This window comes from Hemibagrus wyckioides, linkage group LG22 (genome assembly GCF_019097595.1).
Source record: "Hemibagrus wyckioides isolate EC202008001 linkage group LG22, SWU_Hwy_1.0, whole genome shotgun sequence".
NCBI classification, from domain to species: domain Eukaryota; kingdom Metazoa; phylum Chordata; class Actinopteri; order Siluriformes; family Bagridae; genus Hemibagrus; species Hemibagrus wyckioides.
Genome location: NC_080731.1, coordinates 2,115,741 through 2,141,778, shown reverse-complemented (window position 1 = coordinate 2,141,778; position 26,038 = coordinate 2,115,741). Strand labels below are relative to the sequence as shown.

At 44.3% G+C, this 26,038-nt stretch overlaps 1 protein-coding gene across 1 annotated transcript in view; it reads right to left on the bottom strand.

The window, feature by feature from the left end:
* Positions 1-1,389: 1,389 nt before the first annotated feature.
* The window catches only part of hk2 (hexokinase 2), a 34,906-nt gene continuing 10,257 nt past the window's right edge, over positions 1,390-26,038 (bottom strand). Inside the window, exons 5-18 of the mRNA XM_058374788.1 lie at positions 25,599-25,694; positions 24,589-24,688; positions 23,796-23,979; positions 22,063-22,224; positions 19,628-19,861; positions 19,242-19,546; positions 13,632-13,780; positions 11,339-11,458; positions 7,228-7,323; positions 6,100-6,199; positions 5,583-5,766; positions 5,298-5,453; positions 3,490-3,726; positions 1,390-2,596 (exon numbers count right to left, since the gene is read on the bottom strand). Coding sequence (XP_058230771.1) covers positions 2,461-2,596; positions 3,490-3,726; positions 5,298-5,453; positions 5,583-5,766; positions 6,100-6,199; positions 7,228-7,323; positions 11,339-11,458; positions 13,632-13,780; positions 19,242-19,546; positions 19,628-19,861; positions 22,063-22,224; positions 23,796-23,979; positions 24,589-24,688; positions 25,599-25,694 — 2,259 coding nt within the window. The 3' untranslated portion in view covers positions 1,390-2,460. The remainder of the gene's footprint in view (positions 2,597-3,489; positions 3,727-5,297; positions 5,454-5,582; positions 5,767-6,099; positions 6,200-7,227; positions 7,324-11,338; positions 11,459-13,631; positions 13,781-19,241; positions 19,547-19,627; positions 19,862-22,062; positions 22,225-23,795; positions 23,980-24,588; positions 24,689-25,598; positions 25,695-26,038) is intronic.

The following is a 26,038-nucleotide window of genomic DNA, read 5'->3' as shown; positions in this document are numbered from 1 at the left end:
TAAATAACAAGAAAAAATAATGTAGTAATAATAATAATAAAAAAATAATAATAATTATTTCTTTTTTTTTCTTGTTTAGATTTCAGTGTCTGAAATGTTTCAGATTTCATACTTTAAATTAAAAATAATAATAATGTTTTAGAATTTTAATAAAATAAAAGTGGAAGCAAAAATAAAAAGTCATGTAATTGATTTGGGAAAAAAATCTGCTATTTTTCTATGATTTTACTGGAGTATTAAAAGGTAAAAAGTTTTGAACAGATTAAAGTCATGAGGAAAATAACTGAAGGACGTCTTACATATTAACAACTTATTACTTATTAATAGCTTCATAAAGGAATAACTTGTGAATAACTTCCACTGAAACTGTTATAAAGCAAATATACTGACCTTGACGTTTGTATCGAGTTCTCTGAAGAACTTCACAGATACGGTCAGAGATACCTTCAGAGATACCGTCAGATACAGATATCTTCAGCGATACCTTCAGATACCCTGAGAAACCTTCAGAGATACCTTCGGATACTCAAAGATACTGTCAAAGATATCTTCAGAGATACCTACTCATATTTAGAAATACCTTTAGAGATACCGTCGGATACTCAGGTACCGTCAGAGATACCGTCAGAGATACCTTCAGAGATACCTTCAGAGATATCTACTGATACTCAGAGATACCGATAGAGATACCATCAGAAATACCTTCAGATACTGAGATACCATCAGAGATATCTACTGATACTAAGACAAACCATTATGGATACCATCAGAGATACCATCAGATACTCAGAGATACCTTCAAAGATACAGTCAGAAATACATTCAGAGATACCTTCAGAGAACCCATCAGGTACTCTGAGATACTGTCAGAGATACCTTCAGAGAAACCATCAGATACTCAGAGATACTGTCAGAGGTAGAGACACCATCATAGACACCGACAGATACTCAGAGATACCTTCAGAGACACTTTCAGAGATACAGTCAGAGATACTGTCAGATACTCAGAGATCCTTTCAGAGATACCGTCAGATACCTTCAGGAGATACCGTCAGATACTGTCAGAGATACCATCAGAGAACCTACAGATACTCCGATACTATCAGAGATGCCCTCAGACTCTTTTTCTGTAACTCTGAGAGCAGTGCTGCTGAGGATGAGGACGAGGACGAGGCTGAGGCTCAGGTGTTTCAGTCTGATTTATTTTAATGAGGCTTTTAAAAACTGAGCAAATATAAAGAGTGTAATGAGCTCCTGAGACTGAGAGATGATTCGCTGTGGCCACCCCTGAAGGGAAAAGCTGAAAGAAGAAGAAGGAGATCCTGAGACTTTCTTTCACTCAGAAATATTCATTCAGCTGAATTACATTTCAGATCAAAATCAATACAATTACTTTTTCAATTATTTTATTTTACAAATCTCTGGTAGAAGAAGCTCAAATTAAATGCGTAGTCAGAAAAAAAAAGCATGATCATCAGCATCATCCAAAAAAATAAAAAATAATGATCATGATGATGATAATAGAGGAAGATGGTAATTAGCTATTGGTGGGATGGTTACAGTGTACACATTATTTGATTTATTTATTTATTTTTAAACCAGTAGAAAAAACCGCTCCAAAAACAGCAAGTTCATGCAGCCTGGATCCACCTCATCTCCTGCTGGATCCTCCTCCACCTCATCTCCTGCTGGATCCTCCTCCACCTCATCTCCTGCTGGATCCTCCTCCACCTCATCTCCTGCTGGATCCTCCTCCACCTCATCTCCTGCTGGAACCTCCTCCACCTCATCTCCTGCTGGAACCTCCTCCACCTCATCTCCTGCTGGAACCTCCTCCACCTCATCTCCTGCTGGAACCTCCTCCACCTCATCTCCTGCTGGATCCTCCTCCACCTCATCTCCTGCTGGATCCTCCTCCACCTCATCTCCTGCTGGATCCTCCTCCACCTCATCTCCTGCTGGATCCTCCTCCACCTCATCTCCTGCTGGATCCTCCTCCACCTCATCTCCTGCTGGATCCTCCTCCACAGATCCAGTCTCTCAACTTGAAGAGCAGAAGAACTTCACCTCACTCCTGCTTCCGGTGGTCACGTGATCCCACAAAGATCTCACAGAGCCACAGAACAAGACGGAGAACCTCCAGTAGCAGCAGAGGAGTGAGGAGAACCGCTCAGAGTTGTTCAGCATTTTTTGGGGGAAATGTGTGGAACCCCATGATACAGTAACATTACAAATAAATTACCATCCAAGTCACATGACACCCCCCCACCACCCTTTCCCTTATTCTCTCTGCACTTATTACAGACACACACAGACACACACACAGACACACACACACACAGAGAGAGAACAGTCATATCTCCAGCACAGTGTTGGTCGTTTCTGGAAGAACACTGTTTCAAATTCAAGTCGATCCTTTTCCCTATTTTTCCCCCTCTTCCTTTTCCTCGTTCCTCTCGGTTACGCGTCTCTCATGCGACAGGCCACAGCCGTAATCAGGGCGGCGCCCTTCCCACTTCCGTCCTCCGATTGGAGCAGAGTGACGTCGCACTGCGGTGCCAGATCTCGCAGAGTTTCCTGCAGGATGCTGGAGAAGCTGGAGAAAAAGGAAAATGTTTGTGTGAGACAGGAAGTAATCCTGTGCAAACATCTCAAGATCTTCTTATAGTCTATGTCCTTCTCAAAACTGTTCAGTTCTGGCTTCTCATTGGTCAGTAGGTGGGTGTTGATTAAAGTGACCTGAAACATTCAGCCAATCAGAATGGAATGGAGTATTCATAATAAACTCGAATAACAACCTCACAGAGCTTCATGGATGATTTTTGTGTTATTTAACTTCTGTGGTCAGCGTGGCGAGTCTGATGAACGGACTGTAGCACGAGACGGACCGGAGATAGAAACTTTAGCAGAATTTCTCCACTTTCCACCTTTAAGTACTTCATTATTAGCAGAGACACAATCGCAGCTAATCCTCTGGTTTCTATAGCAACACTAGTTCGCTGGGACGTGTGTGGACGTGTAAACAGACGTTTTTCAGCCATGAGATATTTTATTCGACGCATATGGAAGGAGTCTCCAGTGTCAGAGCCGACGCTGAGGAGTCATCTACAGCACTGAGGATTTCTGTGTGGTTTATTTTCTTTAAAAGAATAATGTGAGGCTAGTGAGAACAGGAAATGATGTCAGGGATGTTCCACTACATTCAACATAACTATAAAGGACGTGAGGAAAGCGATGTCATGGTAACGGTTACCAAAAGGAATAAAAGACAGGAAGTGCTTGCAGAGGAAATAATCGTCAAGGTGGAGACATGGTTTTCCTATGACAGCATGCCACAGTGTTTTATTCCTTACTTATAATGTGTGTGATAATGTCCTAACACACACACACACACACACACCCTGAAGGAGGAGCCGGAACAGGTCAGACTCCACCCCCCATAATGAGATACTAGACATATACGTGAGGTATAAAGTGGGCAGGACGTACTGTGGGTGGAGCTTATACAGGGTTCCGTCCACTCCCACGCTGATGCTGAGTGAGTTGAGGTTGCGGTTCTGACGGATTTTGTCGACCACGGCGGCGAGCGCGGCGCCACACAGCTGAGCCGCTCTCTGAGACACCACGCTGCACACCTCCTTCACCAGGATGCTGTCGTCACACGTGCTGCTGGTCAGACCCAAGTGCTGCAGGATAGAGCGAACCTGCCGCAGGGCCAGGCGGTCACTAAGAGGGAGAGAGAGAGAGAGACAGAGAGAGAGATGATTAGATAAACAGTGTGTAGGTTATGTGATGTAGTCAGCAGACGTTCCAGCGTGATGGAGACGGACAGAGCCCACGTTCATCTGCACACGATGTTTTCTCTCCTTGTGTTGGTGAAATTATATGCAGAATAAAATTAAACCAAACAGCAAAGAAAAGTTCATTTGTGTAATTGAGTTGTGCGCAGTGCTGTGGGGCGCGCGTGTGTGTGTGTGTGTGTGTGTTGTGATTAATCACATATCCTGCTTAAAGAAAGGTAACGAGGTGCAACTGTCAAGTAGACTCGTTTGCTGTGATTCACGTCCTGATTACACAAACACTTCAGCCAGAGCACAAGACCAGGACAAACACTTCATTCACAATTCTCTACTGCTGATACACACACACACACACACGCTCACTACTCTCCATCCATCCATCCATATTCATCCATCCATCCCTCTTTAACTACCATCCATTTAACTAACTTTAACTAACATCCATTCCATCCTTCACTTTCTATCCAATACTCTCCATCCATCAATCCCTCTCTATCCTTCTATCCAATATACTCCATCCATCCACCCATCCATCCATCAATCCCTCTCCATTCATCTGTCCTCCATCCCTTGACCCATCCCTCTCTAACCATCCAGTGCTCTCCATCCATCATCTTTTCCCATCTATCACTCTTTATCCATCTACACAATAAACTCTATTCATACATCCCATCCAACACTCTCCACCCATCTATCCAATCTATAGTCATCCATCCATCAGTCCCTCTGTACCCACCCAGTTCTTTCCATCCATCCATCCATGCATACACTTCAGTATCCAGTCGTTCACACATTCCTGTGCTCAGTGAGCCCCCTCCAGCTCGGCAACCTCTTTCTGTGCGTTACCGTGGTGACCACTTGTCTAACTTCTCGTCTGTGAGTGAAGGCTCGGATATTTTCCCGCATGTCAGAGTCTGCGTGTGACGGATCCCGCGGTGTGAAACGCTCCGGTACGGAGACACGTCACATGCGAGAGGGAGGATGCGATGCGAGCACGGCGATGTCACTTTTTTAGAGCATCAGCCCCCAAAACTAAACACGATATAAATCCGGTCGACACGAGGATTAAAAATAGCTGCTCTCTTTTCTTCAGCCTTCACTTTTCTCTCGACCGTACAATGCAGCGACGGTCACATGACTGACACCTTCACGTGGAAAAAGTGGTTTAAAGTGGATTAGTGTGAAAGGATAAGCGATTCTACGTATCGTGTAAAGTGCACTCAGTGTCAGTCATCTTCCTTCCGCTCTTCCTCTCCTTCCACTGTCTTTAATTGCTTCTTTCTTTGATTTACACTTCTACTATCAATGTAATAAACACACTTTAAAAGCTTCTTTGTGTGAATCACGATTGAAACACACACACACACACCTTCCCATTTACCTATCCACCTATGATCTACAGAATACTCTACATCTATCTCCATCCCTTCACTATCCACACACGCACACGCACGCGCACACGCACGCACTCTTGCACACGCACACACACACACACACCTCTCAATCTGGGAAAGGAACTTGGTCTCAAAGATGCCGCGGGTCTTGAGTCTCTCGGAGAGTTTTCCGCGGAACAGCAGACCTTTAGAGGTGAAATCCAGCAGGACGTTCCTGACGATCTCCCCAAGGTACATCCCGCTGATCATCTTCTCAAACCTGTCACACACACACACACACACAGCAAGGTTTTAACTCACCTGCAGCTATTATACAAAATGTTCCATCTCTCAAGTCTCATTAACGCTAAACCCACTAAGTGAAACCGCTCCACAGCGTGACCTTTACCTCTGTCTGCCAGGATTGGTGGAGTTTTCATCCACGGCGTGGTCGAACCCGGTGCAGATGTCATCGAGCTCGCCGCCGTCTCCGAACGCTCCCCACTCCATGTTCACACACATGCGGCCCTCATCTCCCCCCACCAGCTCCACGTTCTTCATCTCCTCCATGTAGCACGCATTCGTACCCGTACCTACACACACACACACCAAATTTGATCAACACTCCTTCCACTGGTATGTCTCCTATCAAAACCTCAAATGGAACCAGCTGTTACTATGGAAACGATACCATTATATTAATATAAAGCCACGCTACTGTAAGAAATGCTGCTTTGGAAAACTAAATCAACACCGTTTGACCAATCAGCATCCAGGATTCTGCAGCATCATCATGTATATTAAAAAGAAGTTTGAGAGCAGCTGAACCCCGTCAGCCTAGGTCTATGCCATCATTCATCAATTCATGCCATTACACACACACACACACACACACACACACATCAGCAGTCAGGAGTCAGACTCACCTACAATGAGCCCCACTTCACACTGAGGGTCCTCGTATCCACACGACATCATCGTCCCCACTGTGTCGTTCACCACGGCAACCACGTCCAAATCAAACTCCTAGAACATGTGAGGCAGAGAGGAGGAGAGAGAAAGACAGGAAATGTGGAATGATCAGAAAGAGAAAACGGCATGACAGCTGGAATAAAAAAAAAGATGAAATCAATTTCTCCTGCAGGAAATCGATCAAACGTCCACTTACAGATCTACAAACTCCCAGGACTTCAACTTTATATTCCACTTATTATATAAGCTCTCTCAGCTGTCTCACTCTCCCCATGTCTGTCTCTCCCTCTAAGTTGTCTCTCTCTCTCACTCTCCCTTTGTCTGTCTGTCTCAGCCATCTCTCTCTCTCCCCCCTCTGTCAGCTGTCTCCCCCCCTCTCAGGCCCCCCCCAGCTGTCTCTCTCTCTCTCTCTCTCTCTCTCTCAGCTGTCTCCAATAAAAGTCCCACAGTTTGTGATTCTTCACACAGTTAGTTTTGTATTTAAAAAGAAAAAGATTTTTGTCCTAAAGGTCACACCAGCAGTGCTTTAAAAGCAATTAAACAAATGATGGATTTAAAAAAGAAAAAAAATTGTTTCAATTGCAGAGAGGAACCTGATCTGGAGAGAGGAACCTGATCTGGAGAGAGGAACCTGATCTGGAGAGAGGAGTCTGATCTGGAGAGAGGAGTCTGATCTGGAGAGAGGAACCTGATCTGGAGAGAGGAACCTGATCTGGAGAGAGGAACCTGATCTGGAGAAAGAAGTCAGATGTGGAAGGAGGAGTCTGATCCAATTCTAATAATTTTAAGACAGCTGAACTGCTCCTTTATGTGGAGGTGATGGTTATTCTTTTCATTTCTCTTTTTTCCCCTTTATTTTTCTGTACCATTTTTCATTAAGAAGTCTGCAGTACACACACTACTGATAAAAATGCTCGGTTTTTGTGTAAAGGTCACGTGTGTGTTTAAGGCGGTTTAAAGACTTGCTGGATTTGTTGATGTAAACACTTCTTAAACACGCCTGTGGCCTGAACAAGCTTCTGATGGTGATTTATGAAGGTGCTGGATGTGATGTGAAGGTCACTCTGACAGGAGGAACAGACCTCCATGCGATGGATCGCATCAGCGAGGAGCATCGCTACGTCTTCACCTTCACAGCCACTGGCCTTGAAGCCCTTCGTCCACTTCAGCAGAATGCCCTGTGACAGAGAGAGAGAGAGAGAGAGAGATGGTGAGGTAAGGGAGTGATAAATTATGAAAGAACAGACACACAGACACACAGACACTCGTTGACATGTAAGAGCTCAGGTGGAATGATGGCACGCTTGTGCTTTCCAGTCCATTAGCTCGGCCTCTCCATGACACTCGAGTGCTTTCTGCTCCATCTTTTCTCCATCTATTCACTTTCTTCTTCTCCTCCAGCAGCCATGTCGGCATGCAGATGGCTTTCAGTGCGCTCTCAAACACACAATGAGGGTTTGTTTTCGGAAAAATATAAATAATAACTAAAAAACATCACCAGCTGAGCGAGCTGTTCACAAGCCTGGGGCAGGATACTGATCCTCATCTGGCCTCATCGTGACCTTTAACCCTTTGCATCCTACATGCTGCTATCCGGACATTTCAGGTTTTTTGGGTTGTTTCAATCATCTAGCTGAGAGGTAATTTATTCCTTAAAAAAAACGTGTCAAACTTCTCGTCTCTACAGATGCTGAGGCAGCTTTTTCTTCATGCTTTTTTTTGTACTACAGCAGTGTGGAAATGTTTGTACTCAAGTGAGAAGAAAAAAAACATCCAGCCTAAAACTGGAGCTCGCATGCATTTAGTTAGACACATAAAATATTTTATTATTTTTTAACTTCACAATGAAGGCTCGCAAAACAGCGAAAGAGGAAGCTGCATTAAGAGATATTCTCAGTTATAATGCGCTTTATTTCCAGTGTCTGCTGCTGGGGATTTAAACCAGAACATTTCTGCAACTTACTGATTTATTATCTTTATTAGAGTTAAATTTTTTGTAGGTTGCAAACTTTTACTGAATAAAAAATGTAATAATTTGTATTTCATTAATGCCTTTCCTGACATACGAGTCAAGCTTCACTAAAAAATTTTAAAAAATGTAATTAAATAATAATAAATTTATCATCATCACTCTACTACACTTCCTATTGCCCTTGTTTTTAGTTTTTATAATATGCAATATATTTTTTAAAATTTTAATTATTTTATTTATTTATATACATATCCTTTTTGTCACAGTTTGCATTTTTTAATTTCAAAGTTTTCACAGAATTCTTCTTCTTATTATTATTAATAATAATAATAATGATAATAATAATCTTTTTTTATAAAAAATATAATGGCAAAGATAAAATAAAAAATATTAATAATAACTTTAAATAAAAATATGATAGCAAAAATAAAATAATAATAATAATTTTTAAAAATTAAAAATTGTTTTTAATTTTATTTTAATCTTATGTTTTAATTTTAAAAAACGTTGCCAGAATGTAGTGTCCACCCTCAGTCAGGCTCAGAGTCATTTAACTATTAGTTCTGTATATTTTTTCATTTATATTTTTTCTGAACAGTGCCTGAAGACAGACAGACAGAGAGAGAGAAAGACAGACAGACAGACAGAGAGAGAGAGAGAGATTTCTGGATTGTTTCTATAAACCCTGCCGTATCAGGAGTCTTCACATTCTCATTAGGAGCCGCCTGAGGACATGAGCGATGATGTGTGTCCATAAAGGTTATCTTCAGCCTCATCATCATCATCATCATCATCCGAGCTTCTTCAGAATCACGAGCTGAGCGTTCCCATCACAATATCACACTCTCCTTATATGCAAATGACTTACAATGTACAACGATTGAAACAATAAGCAGAAGATGGCGAGGACGCTCCAGGGCTTTAAAGGTCATCTCCTGCACGGTGAGATGTTCCTGTTCTTCTGCAGGTAGACATGATGATGACACCCGGGATGATTTTTAATAAACTTTTCAAATTAAAACCTCCACAGATTGTGTGTTTATTAACGCGCAGGCTTCTCTGCTTGCACGATTTCCGAGCTTCAGTGTGTTTTTTTTCGCAGAACCTGTATTGATTTTACGGTTCGGGAAAACAGCGGAACAGTGAAAGACAGCAGGATGACACACAAGTGGACAGATGACAGGTTTTGGAGGTGGTGATGTATTGCACCTTGTCCGAATCGTTTGAACCCATACAAGCACGGACAAGTAGAAGACATGGTTTACACGCTCGATGCTCTCACAACAGTTCCAGCTGCTGGGCCGTCTCTCTCAGGTCCACTTCAGGTTTATTTACAGCACCAGATCTACAGTGGATCTCGGTTCTGATCACAAATTTGGGTTCAAATCAGACTACTGAGTCACTTCAAAGCAAGGAGTCACAGAATGAATCGGCTCAATCGTAGCTCCAAGGCTGTGGTCTTGCACATCAAGGAGTCATTTGGGACAGTCAAGGAGTTTAAGAAGAGAATCAGTTGATTTGTTCCTACATTCTGTACTTAAGACTAGCACTCTAACTAAAGAATCTTTTAAGAGAGTCAAGGAGTCAAAAAGAAAATGAACTGTAGCTACAGTCTGTTTTTACAAAGGTCACTTCAACCAAAGAGTCAAGGAGTCAAGCAGGGAATCACTTGAATCAGAATAACAGTGTGTGTTAAAAAGGTCAATCCAACAAAGGAGTCATTTTAGAGGGAGTCAAGCAGGGAATCAGCTGAGTCATAGTTACAGTGCATGTATAAAAAGGTCACTCCAAGCAAGGAGTCATTTTAGAGAGTCAAATTATCAAGCAGGGAATCACTTGAAATCAGAATTACAATGTGTGCTTAAAAAGATCACGCCAACCAAGGAGTCATTTTAGAGAGTCAAGAAGTCAAGCAGGGAATCACATGAATCATAATTAAAGAAGGTAGTTACAATGGTCATTCCAACCAAGGAGTCATTTTAGAGAGTAAAGGAGTCAAGCAGAGAATCAAGTGAATAATAATTACAGTAGGTAGTTAAAATGGTCATTCCAACCAAGGAGTCATTTTAGAGCGTCAAGGAGTCAAGCAGGGATTCAGTTATGGTGCGAGTTGAAAAAGGTCACTCCAAGCAAGGAGTCATTTTAGAAAGTCTAGGCGTCGTTTTAGGAGTCAAGCAGGGAATCACTTGAATCCACCCAAGGAGTCAACTAAGTAGGTCAATAAAAAAATCTGAAGAATAGCTACAGCCTGATAAAAAGAAACCTTCTTATCAACTTCTTATCAACTAAACCTGCTAGTTAAGTAGCTAGCTACATTTTGTTTAGTAATGAGAAGACCAGGAAAAATAAACATTTTGCTAGTCAGAGGGAAAAAACGGAGCTAATACAGGCTGGGAGTGTCGACTGTGTCTTAGCAGAAATCCCGTTAGCGTAATTACATTTCATTACATGATGCTGCGCAGGTCTGCTTGGAGGATGGACTGCGTTCGAGATGCATTTAATCTCCGGGGTCCGGCACATTGGACTGGAAATGAAAGTCCAGACTGTCAGCTTTAATTTGACAACACAATAAACCCCTTTTTTCTCTACATAATCCTCCCGCTTAGGGGAGCAAAAGTAATTTAGCACTTGGCTAGCCTCTGGTTACTCGGCCAGCTGTGCGTTTGTTGTATGATTACCTCATACACACACAGGTTAACAGAATGCCTGGGAATCTCAGCTGGAATTTGCATTAGGAGTCTGTTGTTGTTATTTGTTATTATCTCTGATCAGATTTGTGCTCTGGGCCACTGTGAGGCGGGACTGTTCGGGATAAATAAAAACCGGAGGCATGAGATCAAGTGTCAATGTGAACAGAAGCCATTAATATGAACGTTAATGCAACAGAAGATCAGCGAGGAACCCTGAAGAACGTGCACACATGACCTCTCACACTGGAGTCTCCCGCATGATTTGCTATTGCTTTTTGTTTTTTTAACAAAAACCTTCTAGACATCACATTTGACATGAGCTTTAGTGATTAGAATTTCATCATGCTTTGTTATTCACTATGAAGCTCAGGATGGAGTCCTGACTCATCGCTAAAAAAATGCTAGCTATGTCATTCAGGCTGGCATGTTTAGAGCCACTTGTTTTTCTCCTCAAAAAGCCAGAGTAAAGAATTGGCTAGCATGAACTACGCTACTTATATTATCTTGTTTCAGGTGTGTGTGTGTGTGTACCTTGTTCAGTCCAGCTTGATGGCAGGGGAAAGAGAAGGTGAATCCCAGAGGTAACGATGCTCCCTTCATTCCCATGTACTCCAGGAAGTCAGCAATGCAGTGGACGATGTGATCGAACAGCTGTGGAAGGAAACACACGCATATTACATCACATTACACATGAACGCACACTTTTTCTGCAGCTTATTGCTTTAATTACAACCAAAACCCTGCCTTTAATAAACATATATTTCATGTAGAATTTATAATATCCACGCCAAACCATTCTCACTCTACGGAACACTGCCAGTAGTAAGCTTCGGTTGCTAAACAACATAAAATAACCAAGATTAGCATTACAGTCATGTGCTCGTACCGGCTATCGAGGGATTGACCACGCCTTCAAACACACCTCAGCCAATGAGCTTTAAGAACCAGACCTGTTTCTCACCACGACGCTGTCGGGTTCTGGATTCTGATTGGTCAGAAGGAAGATTCAGCAGCTCAGACAGCAGGGCAGCTGAAACACTGTGTAAGGAGATGTTTATTCAACACTTACGGAAGGAGTCTCCGGTGTCATGAGGAAATAAATCAAGGGACTTTCTCACAGGGATTCAGACACTCGAGACTTTTCCGTGGTCTGATCTAATTAAGCAGTATCTCTCAGGAGAGAGCACATTTATACCAAACATCCACCGTAGCTAATCGCAGGACAGCCACGCGGTTGCGAGTAAAGAATAACAATAAGTGTAACATGCCCAATTATTGTTTGCTCTGTTAGCGGAAATCGGTCCCGATTTCGAAGCCACACCCACTGAAAGCCAGTCAGCTAGCTGGCTAACTATTTCACACCGAGTCGTACATTATCGTTATCGCTTATCATTGCTCCCACCAGATGAGATGAATCTGGATTCCCTTCTTCCTTTTCATCTTCACCTGATGAGCTTTCAGATTTTAACTCGGAAGTTACATTTGTGAAAATTGCCTCACTCGCAAACTCTACTGTAGTAACCCTTTTGATGCAGGCGGCATTTTACATGGCGGACACAGTCAAGTGAAATGGGTTATTGGAGCGACTCAACTGGCTATTAGTTTTGTTTACTCTCAGAACACCACTGCAGAACTCCACCCCCTAGTGGATAAAAGTGGAATTGAATGTAAATAATCCCAGTGAGTGAATATGATTGACAGCCGGTTCTCCTCTCATCCCCGTGGCTTCAGGTCTTCAACCCTCTTCAACATTTTCCTGAGCGTGCTCTCGAGTCCATCACGCTCCGACTTCCTGATGATCGGAGCACTCATGGTGAAGAACCTCGCCGTAACCCACACCGACTCTGCTTCGGTTCCATCCAGTGCAGGACCGAGACCTTTCCCACAGAGGCTCAATAAACATGGAGAAGAAAACGAGTGCTCTCACACAGTACTCCAACGCCTCCTGTCTCCACTACACATGTAATTTGAGCGAAGGCTCGAGTCGACCCACGACGTGTTTTTAAACCCGGAGATTGCGGAGAACTTCATGCGAGCACACGTTAATGATATTTAAGTGGTGTTCAGGAAGTGCTTAAGAACACTGATTGTACACTATGGAGCATTCTGGCCTTTAACAAAAACACGCCGAAAATCACACCAAGCACGGAGAACGCAAGCCGCCGCTCAGGACATCATAAAAATGACATTTGAAAGAAAAGAACTTCATGACATCACTACTCAGGTTTTGATGAAAAGCTCCACGGCAAGCGGACAGGAAAGCCCGAGGCTGCACTTTTTTTAAAAGCTTCCTGCGTCTGTGGGAGTGTGTGTGTGAAGTGTTTGTGGAAAAACAAGGAAATATCCGGAGGGAAGTTCCTCTGGAAGCTTCTTCTCAAACTTTTCTTTTGAAGACGAGTGAACTTGGAGAGAAAAACATCATCGATTACCTAAAGTGTCATGTAAGGACATGATTTTGCAGAGACTCTGGGAAGAGGGTGTCCTGGACTGGGTCTGAAATCAGACCAAACACACACTTATCTTTCACAACTAGAAACTCTTTCTATCCGGTTAGATCATATTTCCAAAGTTGGACATGCCTCGTACTTTCAGGACACACACTTATGATTTATTCCTCGTTATGATGCGCTGTAATTAATTATTTAACGTTGTCTCAGCCGATAAGCCCGAGTGTGTAAAAGCTGCAGCTTGTTTTCTCCCAAGAGCTAAATGCACATCAGCTCTCGCTTTTCTTTCCTTCGACTTTTTCCTGCAAACTCGGACCGGTTCTGTGTTCTGCTGCTTAGTGTTAGAAGGTTGTGAGATTACAGGAAGTGATCTGTACCTCTTCCCCTGTGCCCTGCATGATGTCCTGGGAGATGGTGTAAATCTTGTTGTGCATCTCCACACTGCGGCGCTTCCCACTGCGCACTCGAACCAGCAGAACACGGAAGTTTGTCCCGCCCAGATCCAGCGCCAGGAAGTCTCCGTTCTCTGAGGAGAGAAGATAGATTTAGTGGTCTCGCACACACACACACTCAAACTCACACACACAGAGACAAATGAAATCACTGCACTACATAATTACACTACAACAGCACTGGATTAGTGAAGAACAAAGGCGTGGCATCGATGTCGGTCAGTCCCAGTAAAGGTGGGCGACGCCTTCCTGTCGGTCAGTAACAGATATGGAGGGATGGACTCTGCACTTGCTAGTACCAGAGAAGATGATGGGTGTGGCCACGATCCCTGTCAATCATTGTAAAAGGGGCATGGTCTTTGTGTCAGTCACTCGCAGTGAAGGAGGCATGGAATCTGTACCATCTGTCAGTCGCCATTAAGGAGGTGTGGCCTTTGTGCCCGTCAGACACTATCAAGGAGGTGTTGCCTTTGTACCTGTCAGTCATCATCAAGGCGGTGTGGTGTCTGTACTGATCAGTCACTACCTGTACCAGTCAGTTATTGTCAAGAAAGTGGGTGTGGCCTATGAGCCTTTCAATCCCAGGTGGTGGGTGTGTCAGTCACACTAATGGAGGTGTGGCTTATGTATCTGCCAGTACCAATGGAGACAGATTGTTTGCTCAGATCCAGTGGCGTAACCCATCAGTCTACACCTGTCAGTCCCAATAAAAGAGGCGTGGTCTCTGTAACTGAAAAAGGTGGGTGTGGTCTCTTCAGTCCTAGTAAAGAAGGCATTGTTTCTACTAAATGAGGCGTGCCCTCTCTGCTCCACCTGTCAGCCTTAGTAAAAGGTGTGGCCTCTGATCTCATTTCTAGTGAGCATAGCTTCTATATCCATCAGTCTCAGTCAAGGAGGCGTGGCCTTTGCACCCGTCAGTCCGTTTTAAGGAGGGTGTGAAATCTGTTCCGTTCAGTTTCAGTTAAGGAGGTGTGGGCTCTGTACCGGTCATTCAGGTTAAGGAGGCGTGGCCTCTCAAAGTTAATTCCTGAGTCAGATTTCTGAGGCAAAACCCGATGTTACTGAGCAGTTTGGAGAAGGTTTCACAAGATTCAGATAAAACTAAATTTATTTCATCAGCTGCGAGTTTCAGCAGAATTCAGAGCTTTGGATGATAATTAAAAAACAAGGACATCTCTAAAGAAAACACTTATCTTCTACAAAAACCCGCCTCACTCAGAGAGCTCTAACTCCTGGGCCGTGACGACTCGAGTTTTTACATTTTTAATTAAACACATTTATGCGTTAATGTTCATTTTCACGATAAACGCTGGCAATCAAAGGATCTTCAGTGGGAGCGTGACACCGTGACTCCCCGCCCACACACACGCTGCTCTCTCAGAGCAACAGACGTCTCAAGAAAATGAACTCGTCTGAAAGTTCTGCTTCTCCACAACACACTGAACCTCCAGGAGCTGCAGCGTTCTCCTCTCTCTCACACACACACACACGCGCGCACACACGCGCGCACACACGCGCGCACACACGCGCGCACACACGCGCGCACACACGCGCGCACACACGCGCGCACACACGCGCGCACACACACGCGCACACACGAGCAGCTTCAGTCTGGATGAAGCGAGAGCGGAGAGTGGTCAAGTCTAATGTCAATCAAGCGTGCTCATTAGAATATTAGGCCACACCCATTAGGTGTGAGTCCAGCTGCTGTTAGAGTTACTGCATACTGTATAAAGTCTATTCCTTCATCTCTCCTTCCATCCTCCTTTTATTCCTGCCTTCTTTATCCCTCCTGTGTCTTTTCCTTCCTTTTTTAAACTGTTTTCTTACTTTCTTTCTTATATTTCTTTGCTTTTTTTCCTTTTACCCTGTCTGTCTGCTTTTCTTTCTTTCTTTCTCTTTCCACCCCATTTCTTTTATTCTTTTTTATTTCACTCTGACCCATTTTCTTTCTTTCCTTCCTTCCCTTTGATTCTTTCTTTCCTTCCTTCCTTCATTTTGTTTTGTTCCCACTTTCTTTCCTTCCTTCCCTTCATTTATTTCCTTTTCACCTCCTTTTGTCAGTCTGTCCTTCCTTCCTTTGTTTTCCCTTCCCTCTCTCTCTCACTCTCTCTCTCTCTCTCTCTCTCTCTCTCTCTCTCTCTCCTTGTTTGGAGACGTTTAGAGTTTATTTTCAAAACATTTTTGCTCGAGTCAGGCGTTCTGTGCAACCCCTTTTTTCTTTCACTGCATTGCAAATGTGTCACATCTGCTCCTGTAGATCGATCTCTCTCTCTTTCTCTCTCTCTCTCTCTCTCTCTATCTTTGAGCGACTGAAAGATATTCTCTCCCCTCTGCCCCTACCACACGTTGATGTCTTCTTCCTTCCTCCTTTTCTATGCAGCCTCTTTTCCTTCACCTGTGCTCCTTTTTTTCATGTTCACAGCTGCAGGCGAGGCTGGAGGCGAAGCCGCAGTTAAAGCAGAGTGCCTCGGTGTGCCTCAGAGTGCCTCGGTGTGCCTCAGAGTGCCTCTGACCCTCACTGAGTTCCGGCAGTATGAAGTGATTCACACACAGCAGGCGATGGAGAAGGAAAATAAAAGTCTTTTGCGGATGAATGAATATACACGGGGCTCACACTGCAAGTTCCTCAGACATGCTAACGGTCAGCGGTCAGGAGCGTCGCCTCAGAATCCACTCACATCCACCGACTGCTTATTTTTAACTTAACATGAGGAGTGAAAAACCCCAACAGCGTCCACTCACACACCCTGCTGTAACCTAATGCTCATTTGCATATTCATGCATCAGCAGCCCTGATTGGATAAATCCAGCGCCGCTTTAAATATCGACTCATCTCATGTTTACACTTCCATCAGTGAGGAAAAACGTTCAGGTCTGTGCTTCTGTTACTACCTTCCTTCCTTCCTTTTTTCCCCTTCTTCCTTCTTTTACTTCCTTCCTTCCTTCAATGCCCCACCATTTCTTTAATTCTTTTTTATTTCACTCTGACCATTTTTCTCTTTCCTTCCTTTGTTTCATTTCAATTTATTCTTTCCTTCCTTCCTTCGTTTTGTTTCCTTCCTTCCTTCCTTCCATTTATTTCTTTTTCCCTTCCTCCCTTCCTTCTGACCATCCTTCTTTTCCTTCGTTTTTTCCCTTCCTTCCTTCGTTTTTTCCTTTCTTCCTTTGTTTCTTTCCTTCCATCCTTCACCCCATTTCTTTTATTCTTTTTTATTTCACTCTGACCATTTTCTCTTTCCTTCCTTCATTCTTTCCTTTTCTCCCCATTCCTTCATTCTCTCATTCCTTCCTTCCTTTATTTATTTCCTTTTTGCTTCCTTGCTTCCTTCTGTCTTTCCTTCCTTCTTTCGTTTCTTTCCTTCCTTCCCCGTCTCTTTTCCTTCTGTCTTTCTTTCCGTCTCTTTCCTCCTCACACACCCTGCTGTAACCTTCTGCTCATTTGCATATTCATGTATCAGCAGCCATGATTGGATAAATCCAGCAGTGCTTTAAAACGACTCGTCTCATGCTTACACTTCCATCAGTGAGGAAAGCGTTCAGGTCTGTGTGTCTGGACCCGAGCAGGTTCTGTTATCGTTCACAGCTTTATCCTCCGTTTTTCTCGTCTACTCGACCAGACGTTTGTTCGTTGTTGTTCCTTGACTAGCACTAATGTTTCAGCGTGACGCATATCCCCCTCACTACGACGAGCATTTCTGTGATGTTCGGTTGTTTCTCCACCTGACTCTATCCATCATCCATCCATCGTTTTTGTTGGGTGTTGTTCAGGTATTTCCTGGTTTTCATCTGATGATAAGCTGAAGCACTGTTTAGGTTCAGATTGGATGTCTGTTGCTAAGCAACCAGTCCTAACATCCTAACAGTGCATCGTTTCACACCTGGGGGATGTTTAGGACAGTGATAAATGGTGTGAGGAAGCTTAGTGGTTAAGGCATTGGACTATTGTCCAATTATTGAAGGTTGTGAGATCGAGTCCCAGGTCCACCAAACTACCGCTACTGGGCCCCTAAGCAAAGGCCCTTAACCCCCAACTGCTCAGCTGTATAAGAATGTAAGTCACTCTGGATAAGGGCGTCGACTAAATGCCAGAAATGTAAACAATAATGAGGGGTTGAGTTCAGTTTGAAGATACACAGAGTTTCCGTTTCTCTCCCTCTCCTTGTCTGTCTCTCTCTCCCTGTGTTTCTTTCCCTCTCCCTAATTCTCTCTTTCTCTCTCCCACCCTGTGTCTCTCTCGCTCTCTCTCTCTCTCGCTCTGTGTCTCAGTCTCTGTGTCTCTCCCTCTCTCCTTGCCTCTCTCTCCCGGTCTCTCTCCCCCTCTCTCCCTGTCTCTTTTCTGCAGTCTGAAGAGCCACAGAGTTCACTGAACTCACACTGAACAATGAGTGCCACAGGGGGCGGAGCTTATTCCCTCCTATGTGAAAGAAAACAAACCTAATCAGTGATGGAAGGTTTATTGATATCGATCTCTTTTCTCAAGCCTGTTTTTCAGTTGTCCATCAGGTCACTGATGTGACACGCAGATCCAGGAAGTAGTTAAACGGAGGGTCGAGCAAAACGTATTCGAAACGAAACAAAAGCATGGAGTCTTCCAGCGCCGGTCGATCGCCAGAGCACAGAGCGTCTTATCTCACTGCGAGGGAGCGTGGTGCGCCCTGCGGAACGCCAGAATCAGACGGAGGGATGATTAGAAACGTGTCTTGGCGCTGCATGTGATCAAGCCGAGGTGAGAAATTTCAGTGGATGTGACAGGAGCCTGAAATATTTCTCTACATCACTCCTCACTGCGGTGTCGGGTATCAGGTTACACAACAGCAGGAGTTTCTCTCTCTCTCTCTCTCACACACACACACACACACACACGTATATATAAACCCCTTGTCAGCGATGCGCTCTCATTAAACCGTATTTGTCCTCAGCTCTGGACTTCCTCTCGGCAGGAGAACGCTCGTTATCGGCTGCGTTAGAGACGGATCAGTGTTCGCTCTGAACCTCGGCGGGATCGCAGCATGAGCAGAAACACGGAGAGAGAGAAAGAAGGAAGGAAGGAAAGGTGTTCACCCTGCTCTTCTTTAATGCTTTAATGTCGGCTGTCTGGAACGCTGCGACCGAGGCACTCTGATGAGCTTCGAATTTTCTTAATCGGACCCCAGAGCAGAGCCGAGTTTCCCGAGACGCAGAGGAACACAAAGCTCCAGAGTTCAGCCTGAGAACATAAACTACAGGACAGGACTCTCTGGGGAGGAGGAGCTACTCAGTGGATGGATGGATGGATGGATGGAGAGGGAAAGAAAGAAAAAGATTAAGGTTGAAAAGGGAATTAGAAAGAAGACGAAGAAGAAGAAGAATTTAAAAGAGAAAGAAAAAAAGGAAGAAAACTGAAGAAGGAAAGAAGAACATCTCTCTATATCTTTCTCCTTTCCTCTCCCTCTCCTTCTCTGTCTCTCCCTCTTTCCCTCGCTCCCCCCTCCCGGTCTTTCTCTTTCTTTCCATCTCTCTCTCTCTCTCTCTCTCTCTCTCCCCCCCTCTTACCTGTGCCGTCGGGTGTGGCTCTGACGTAGGTGGGCAGCATTTTGACGGTGGCGGAGTTGTGGGTGTCCCGAGCGAGTCCCCTCTTCATCTGCACCTCCATCCTCCTCTTCACCTCCATCAGCTGTTCTCGGCTGAGTCTCAGTGTGTCCAGGACCTGCTGGCGCTCAGCATGCTGCTTCGCCAACCTGTAGGCCACCGCCGTTACCATGGCGGCGCCTTTCCCGCTGCCGTCCTCCGAGCGCAGGAAACGCACGTCACAGTCAGGCACCAGGAGGCGCACCATCTTGTGTAACCGTCGCGCAAACCTGAGCAACACACACACACTTTAGTATCTAGACCTGTATATGAATCCAGTACAGTTGTGAAGAAGCCTGCAGTTTACTGACTGTGGGTGGTTCTTGTACACTGATCCGTCCACGCCGATCGTAGTGCGCAGTCGATCCATGGCCTTGTTGTCACGGATCTGCCGCAGCACTGCGGCCAGCGACGCGGCGCACAGGTGAGCCGCTCGAGTCGACACGATCTGACACACGCGCTGCACCGCCACGCAGTCCTCAGGAGACGGATCCAGACCCAGATCACGCAGAACCTGCTCCACACACACCAGGCCTTCCTTACTCCTACACACACACACACACACACACACACACATCAGAAACGGTTCTGATCCCATTTCTCTGTTTGAATGAGATCAGGTGTTCAGAGATAATAAAACAGCACAGATGCACACAATACGATAAGATCTGCAGCGTTCCTCTGCTCCTGTGGGGTTCAGGAGATTATCAGGGTTTCTCAAAGGATAATGAAGGCTGTCTGGAGTGTGAGAGGGCTGATGGGAGATTATACACAGGCACACCTTTATCTGGAGCTGGATTTAAACTTGATGTGGGTGTGGCCTAACCAGGAAGAGTTTTTTCTGTTCCGACATGAAATTACAGGTGTAAACAGGTGCTAAGAGCTTACATAAGAGCTTAATTGTTTAGAGATAAGCTGTAGATATCGGCACCTCAGTGAAGCGGGAAATTAAAATATCAAAACTTTATTTTTAAGAAGTAAATAAATAAAACTCTAAAATTATATTTTCTACACAGAACCCGGATGAAGCCTGTGAGAAAGTGAGAAACAATGGTTTTTGTACTACACCGAAATCTAAATCCAGACAGCCAGTTATTTTTAGACAGATTTGTTCCTTGCTGCTTTTTTTAAATTTATTTATTTATTTATTTTCAGAATGTCAGAATCGATCTGAAGTGACGAGTCTGGGTAAGGGTACGTGACTCTGAATAAATCAGTTCAACAATAACACTGTGCTTTTTTTCCCCTGTTATTCAGCTAGAGAGATGGAAGTGTAGAAGAAAATGAGAGTGAAGGAGGCGGTCAAGCAGACACTCGGTCAGTGGAAGAAGAGAAAATCCAACTGAGCTTCAGAAAAGAAAAAAAAAACAGAACCAACATGACTGAAAGAAGAAAAGTGCTGATGATCCTCACGGTGCTGATGCTGCATAGAACACCGCTCTTACATCACCAACATCTCAGAAGCTTTTCAAGTCCTCATATACCACGATTTTATATCACACACACACACACGGTCACTCCCTCACACACACACACAGTCACACTAAACACTATCATGAACAGTCTCACACAGTCATGCACACCACACACACAAACACACACACTCTCTCTCACGTTTATATACACTATCACGCACACACTCGCACAGTGTCACGCTATCAAACACACACACGGTCATGCTAATGCACACCATCACACACACACACACTCCCTCATACACACACCAAGTCATGCACAATCACACAGTCATCCTAATGCACACCATCACACACACACACTCGCTCTCGACTCTCTCACACACACACAGTCATGCTTATGCACACTGACACACTCTCACACACACACAGTCATGCTTATGCACACTGACACACTCTCACACACACACAGTCATGCTTATGCACACTGACACACTCTCACACACACACACAGTCATGCTTATGCACACTGACACACTCTCACACAAACACACTGTCATGCTTATGCACACTGACACACTCTCACACAAACACACTGTCATGCTTATGCACACTGACACACTCTCACACACACACTGTCATGCTTATGCACACTGACACACTCTCACACACACACTGTCATGCTTACGCACACTGACACACTCTCACACAAACACTGTCATGCTTACGCACATATTCAGTTAATATGTTTATCATCGCTGCTGATACACAGGGCACACGAGGTCAGGAACACCAGCATGGAGAAAATTTCCAACGCCCTTAAAGGGAGGTTTTATTTATTTAGAAGAAAGCCAACAACCACTGGTCCTGCCAGAGTGTGACAGTCTGTTCATGGAGAGAGAGGGAGAGAGAGAGAGAGAGAGAGAGAGAGAGAGAGAGAGAGAGAAAGCGAGAGAGAGAGAGAGCGAGCGAGAGCAAGAGCTGTTTTCCTTCTTTTACAAAACAAAGTGAGACCTCAGCAGGGCTGGGTTAAATGCCGGCTCATCCCAGAGGCCATGGTGGGAGAAATGAGAAAAGCCTTTTAGCAGTCAGAGCAGACTGATTAAAAACAGGAAATTAAAATGCTGTGTGTGTGTGTGTGTGTGTGTGTGTGTGTGTGTGTATATGATGTGACAGTGTTTTGAGTGGTGCTTAACCTTCACTTGGCCTATGAAGGACTACACATTGTGCCGATTAACCACTCACTGAACAGGATTCATGTGTTTTAGGGCAGCACACACACACACACACACACACACATACACATACGCACACAGAGGAAATCTACTGACTTGTCGTTCTCGATGGCTGAGATGTAGCTGGTTTTGAAGTGACCGGTGACGAGTAGATCGGGTGTGGTCCGGCCCTGGAACAGCAGACCCTCTTTAGTCATCTTCACCAGGATGATGCGTACCAGTTCACCCATGTACATTCCACTGATCATCTTCTCAAATCTGCACGCACACACAGGTTAATTTTATATATATATATATATATATATATATATATATATATATATATATATATATATATATATATATATATATATATATATATATATATATATATACACACACACACACACACACACACACACACACACACACACACACACACACACACACACACACACACACACACACACACACACACACACACACACACACACACACACACACACACACACACACACACACACACACATATATACATATATACACACACACATATACATACATATATAAACATAGTGATGAAAGTGGGCATATCTTCTCTAGCATCCGTTGGTAACACAAAAAAAGGTGTGGCTTCTCCTTTGTGCAAGTCAGTTCTAATAAAAGATGTGTGGCCTCTCCTCTGGGTATGAGAAGGCGGGTGTGATTTCTCCTTTTGTGTAGTCACAGCATAGGAGACATGTTTTCTCCTCTGTAATGTCAGTATTTGTGATAAATTCACAGTAAAGGAGGCGTGGCTTGTCCTCTGGGTATATCAGTCACAGTACAGAAGGTGTGGCTTGTCTTCTAGGTATGTCAGTCACAGTAAAGGAGGTGTGGTTTGTCTCCTGGATGTCAGTCACAGTAAAGGAGGCATGGCTGGTCCTCTGGGTCTGTCAGTCATAGTAAAGGAGGCGTGGCTTTTCCTCTGGGTCTGTGAGTCACAGTAAAGGAGGCGTGGCTTGTCCTCTGGGTCTGTCAGTCACAGTAAAGGAGGCGTGGCTTGTCCTCTGGGTCTGTCAGTCACAGTAAAGGAGGTGTGGCTTGTCCTCTGGGTCTGTCAGTCACAGTATAGGAGGCGTGGCTTGTCCTCAGGGTCTGTCAGTGTCAGAGGCACTGCTTATTAAAACCAGGTGCTTTGTTCTGTGTGTCTCATGAAATCCTCAGTAACATCACAAATAATTAAAAGTATAATTATTATTAGTATTTATTATTTATAAATTTATTTATTAGTATTAAATAGTATTTATTAGTAATATTAATGGTAATAATAATGGATTATAAAGTAATATTTTATTATTATAATTTGACCGTGAGGGAACACAAGCTGCTCTTTTTATAAAAAAAATTTTTTTCATGGACCGAGCTCCTTAAAGCAGCAGATCTCAAACAACCTTCACACTCGTCACCGAAACTCGGATAACAAGGAGAGAAACTCCAAATTATCAGTCTGCAGTTCACATCCTTGTACAAAACCCCCAGCTCTACTCCGTAAGTAATCATGACATGTATTTTCTCCAGAATGTTCTGTTCCTATTAAGACTCGGGCAAGTTAATAAACAAGTTCATAACTCAAGGACAGAAAGGTTTCTATACTTCAGGATACTACTGACAGGATTAACATGTGTGTGTTTGTGTGTACATGTGTGTGCGTGTGTGTGTGTGTGTGCGCATTAAATAAATACGTTCATTCATTCAGTACAGCCCTGTATAATAACTCTAGCAGTGAATGCAGGCATAAATCCCCGAGCTCTGCACATGACACGGGTTGTTTTCTCTCCCTGACACCACGTGTCTCTCGTGTCACTCACAGCTGTTTGCCCGGGTTCAGAGATCCGGCGTCGATCTCGCGGTCGAAGTTTGTGCGAATGTCGTCGAGAGCGCCATCGTCTCCGAACGCTCCCCACTCCATGTTCACACACATGCGGCCCTCATCTCCTTCCACCAGCTCCATGTTCCTCATCTCCTCCATGTAGCAGGCGTTCGTACCTGTACCTACACACATACACACACGTCATTGCCAAACAGGTACACACAAGAATGAAAATGACGCACGTTTTTTGAACTGTCTTTGTCAAACACCAATTAAAAGAAATTCAAAATAATTACTGGACACGCCGAGTTTGATTCAATTTCATCATCTCACCCGTTAAACTGAATAAAAAGCTCTTCATTTGGTCAGGTGAAGTCAGAGCTTTGTGACACATCTTCATGACTTTTTTGTTGCGTACAATAGACTGAACAGAGAGTGGACACGAAACCGTCTGAGTGTCAGAAGATTTTCAGGAGTAAAAAATAGCAGATGGAATTCCACTACAAGGTGAGGATGGAAAAAATATATATATAAAAGAAGGAAAAAATGGGAAGAGAGAGAGAAAATATATATGAGAGAGGTGAAGAGAGAGAGGGTGAGGTGAAGAGAGAGATGAACTGAGAGATGAGTGTGAGGGGGGGGGTGAAGACACATGAAGTGAGTGAGTTGAAGAGAGATGAGATTAAACGAGAGGTGAGGTAAAGACAGAGCGTGAGAGAGAGGTGAGGTGGAGAGAGAGGTGAGGTGGGGAGATGGAGTGGGGAGGGGGTAGGGTGTGGGAGGTCACTCACCTACGATGAGGCCGATCTCACAGTGATGGTCGTCGAAGCCGCAGGTCATCATGGTCCCCACGGTGTCGTTGATCACAGCTACAATGTCGATGTCAAAGTCCTGACAGGAGAAAAAAAAACGGCTTAGAAAATATATCAGTAACAACAGTCAGGTTTTTATTTCTGTTCTGAAATAATGGAAGACGTGTTCAAAAACCAGAATACTGAAAAATAAAAGGTTTAATAAAGGAAACAATATGGATAGCGGGAGGTAAAGGAGGCGTGGCTTGTCCACTGGGTATGTCATTCAAAGTAAAGGAGGCGTGGCTTGTCCTCTGGGTCTGTCAGTCACAGTAAAGGAGGCGTGGCTTGTCCCCTGGGTCTGCCAGTCACAGTAAAGGAGGCGTGGCTTGTCCCCTGGGTCTGCCAGTCACAGTAAAGGAGGCGTGGCTTGTCCCCTGGGTCTGCCAGTCACAGTAAAGGAGGCGTGGCTTGTCCCCTGGGTCTGCCAGTCACAGTAAAGGAGGTGTGGCTTGTCCCCTGGGTCTGCCAGTCACAGTAAAGGAGGCATGGCTTGTCCTCTGGGTCTGCCAGTCACAGTAAAGGAGGCGTGTTTATAGTTCAGAGCTCACTCTGTTTGATAAATATAACAGATTTCTGGGATTGACGCAGATCGTACCACTCATTAACTTCAAGTCACGTCTATAATTTATAGTAAAAGAGCAGCTGGTCATTTTGGTGTCCAGACTCTGAAACACTCCTCCGTTCCTGTGTGACTTGTAGCAGAAGCCTGATGAAACACTGGGAAACAACCACAGGCCGGATCTCCTTCCACACAAAACGGGTGGGTTTTAGTTTATTTCCAACCGATTGACTGACCGCTGCTCGGACAGGATCAGTGTGATGATTAAAGCCAGCAGAGGTGCAGCAGAGGATGAGGAAGGAGAAGAGGACTGATGAGTGTGTGATGAAGTCAGCAGCACTTTAACAAGTCCATCTCTCAGACATTTCTCTACAGTTGTCACTCTTACCCCTCTCCTCTTGATGGCTTTCCTCAGCAGGTCCACCACGTCCTTCCCCTCCACCCCGCTCGCCTTGAAGCCCTTGGTCCAGGACACCAGGATGCTCTGCAACGAGACACAGCCGTAACCGTGGTAACGCCAGGAGGAATGTTTAAAACCATGAACGTGTCATTTAAAAAAAAAAAAAAGAAGTCATAAAAAAAAAATAAAAAAGACACAAGGAGATGTAAAAGTGGGCGGGGTTTGTCAGTGAGAGTATGTAACAATGTCGCTTTGCTTCCCATTTACAGAAAGTTAAATTGTTTGATTCCACAACCACACACACACTCCCACTTACACATTTTCTCCCACACACACCAACTCACAAACACACACACTTTCTCTCTCTCTCTCACACACACACACACACACACACACACACACACACACACACACACACACACACACAC